At 53.0% G+C, this 1,101-nt stretch overlaps 1 protein-coding gene across 1 annotated transcript in view; it reads right to left on the bottom strand.

Annotated features, from left to right (window-relative positions):
• LOC121345687 (bromodomain-containing protein 2-like) overlaps positions 1-703 on the bottom strand; it is a gene marked incomplete at both ends in the record, with an annotated part of 7,705 nt that extends 7,002 nt beyond the window's left edge. Inside the window, one exon of the mRNA XM_041422811.1 lies at positions 45-703. Within this exon, the coding sequence (XP_041278745.1) occupies positions 45-703 (659 nt within the window). The remainder of the gene's footprint in view (positions 1-44) is intronic.
• Positions 704-1,101: the final 398 nt, after the last annotated feature.

Here is a 1,101-nt window from a genome sequence, read left to right as displayed (position 1 = left end):
AAAACGCCCAAATCGCCCCAAAAACCCCCCAAACCCCCCCTCACCTTGGCCACGGGCTGGGTGGGCGCGGGAGCCGCCAGCACGCCGGGGTTGCCGGGGTTACCGGGAACGTTGGGATTGTTGGGAATGGCGGGATTGCCGGGATTGCCCCCGGGAAGGGCCTGCAGGGATTTCAGGAGCGGAGCCGCGATCACCGACGGGTGCGGGATGTTCACCACGGTGGTCGGGATTTCGGGAGCGTAACCGGACGGGGGCTGGGAGAGGGACGAGACGGCCGGGACCTGCTGGGCCGCGCTGGTCAGGCCCGCCAGGAGAGCTGGAAAACAGGGAAAAATCCATGGAAAATCCTTTAGGATTGGGAAAATCAGCTCAGAATTCCAAAAATTTGAGAGATAGGAAAAAAACCCGAAAAAAATGGGGTTGGGATCCCGAAAATAGCACCAAAATCCTGGGAAAAGGGATTTAGGAACACTGGGACCTGCTGGGCAGCGCTGGTCAGACCCGCCAGGAGAGCTGCAAAACAGGGAAAAATTCCATGGAAAATCCTTGGGATCCCAAAAATTCCAGGTGATGGGGGAAAAAAATGGGGTTAGGATGCTTAAAATGGGAGAAAACTCCTGGGAAAAGGGATTTGGGAACACCGGGACCTGCTGGGCCGCGCTGGTCAGACCCGCCAGGAGAGCGGGAAAACAGGGAAAAATTCCTTGGAATCCCAAAAATTCCAGGTGATGGGGGAAAAAAAATTGGGTTAGGATGCTTAAAATGGGAGAAAAATCCTGGGAAAAGGGATTTGGGAACATAAAACTCCCGGGAAAAGGGATTTGGGAACACCGGGACCTGCTGGGCCGCGCTGGTCAGGCCCGCCAGGAGAGCTGGAAAAACAGGGAAAAAGCCTTGGAAAATCCTTGGGATCCCAAAAATTCCAGGTGATGGGGGGAAAAATCCCGGAAAAAATGGGGTTAGGATGCTTAAAATGGGAGAAAAATCCTGGGAAAAGGGATTTGGGGACATAAAAATCCTGGGAAAAGGGATTTAGGAACACAAAAAATCCAGGGAAAAAGGATTTAGAAACATAAAAATCCTGGGAAAAGGAACTGGGAA

The sequence above is a fragment of the Onychostruthus taczanowskii genome, unplaced genomic scaffold, assembly GCF_017590055.1.
Source record: "Onychostruthus taczanowskii isolate IOZ18803 unplaced genomic scaffold, ASM1759005v1 scaffold743, whole genome shotgun sequence".
Lineage (NCBI taxonomy): Eukaryota > Metazoa > Chordata > Aves > Passeriformes > Passeridae > Onychostruthus > Onychostruthus taczanowskii.
Note: the sequence above shows the minus strand (reverse complement) of the source record. Positions and strands in the feature narration are given on the sequence as shown.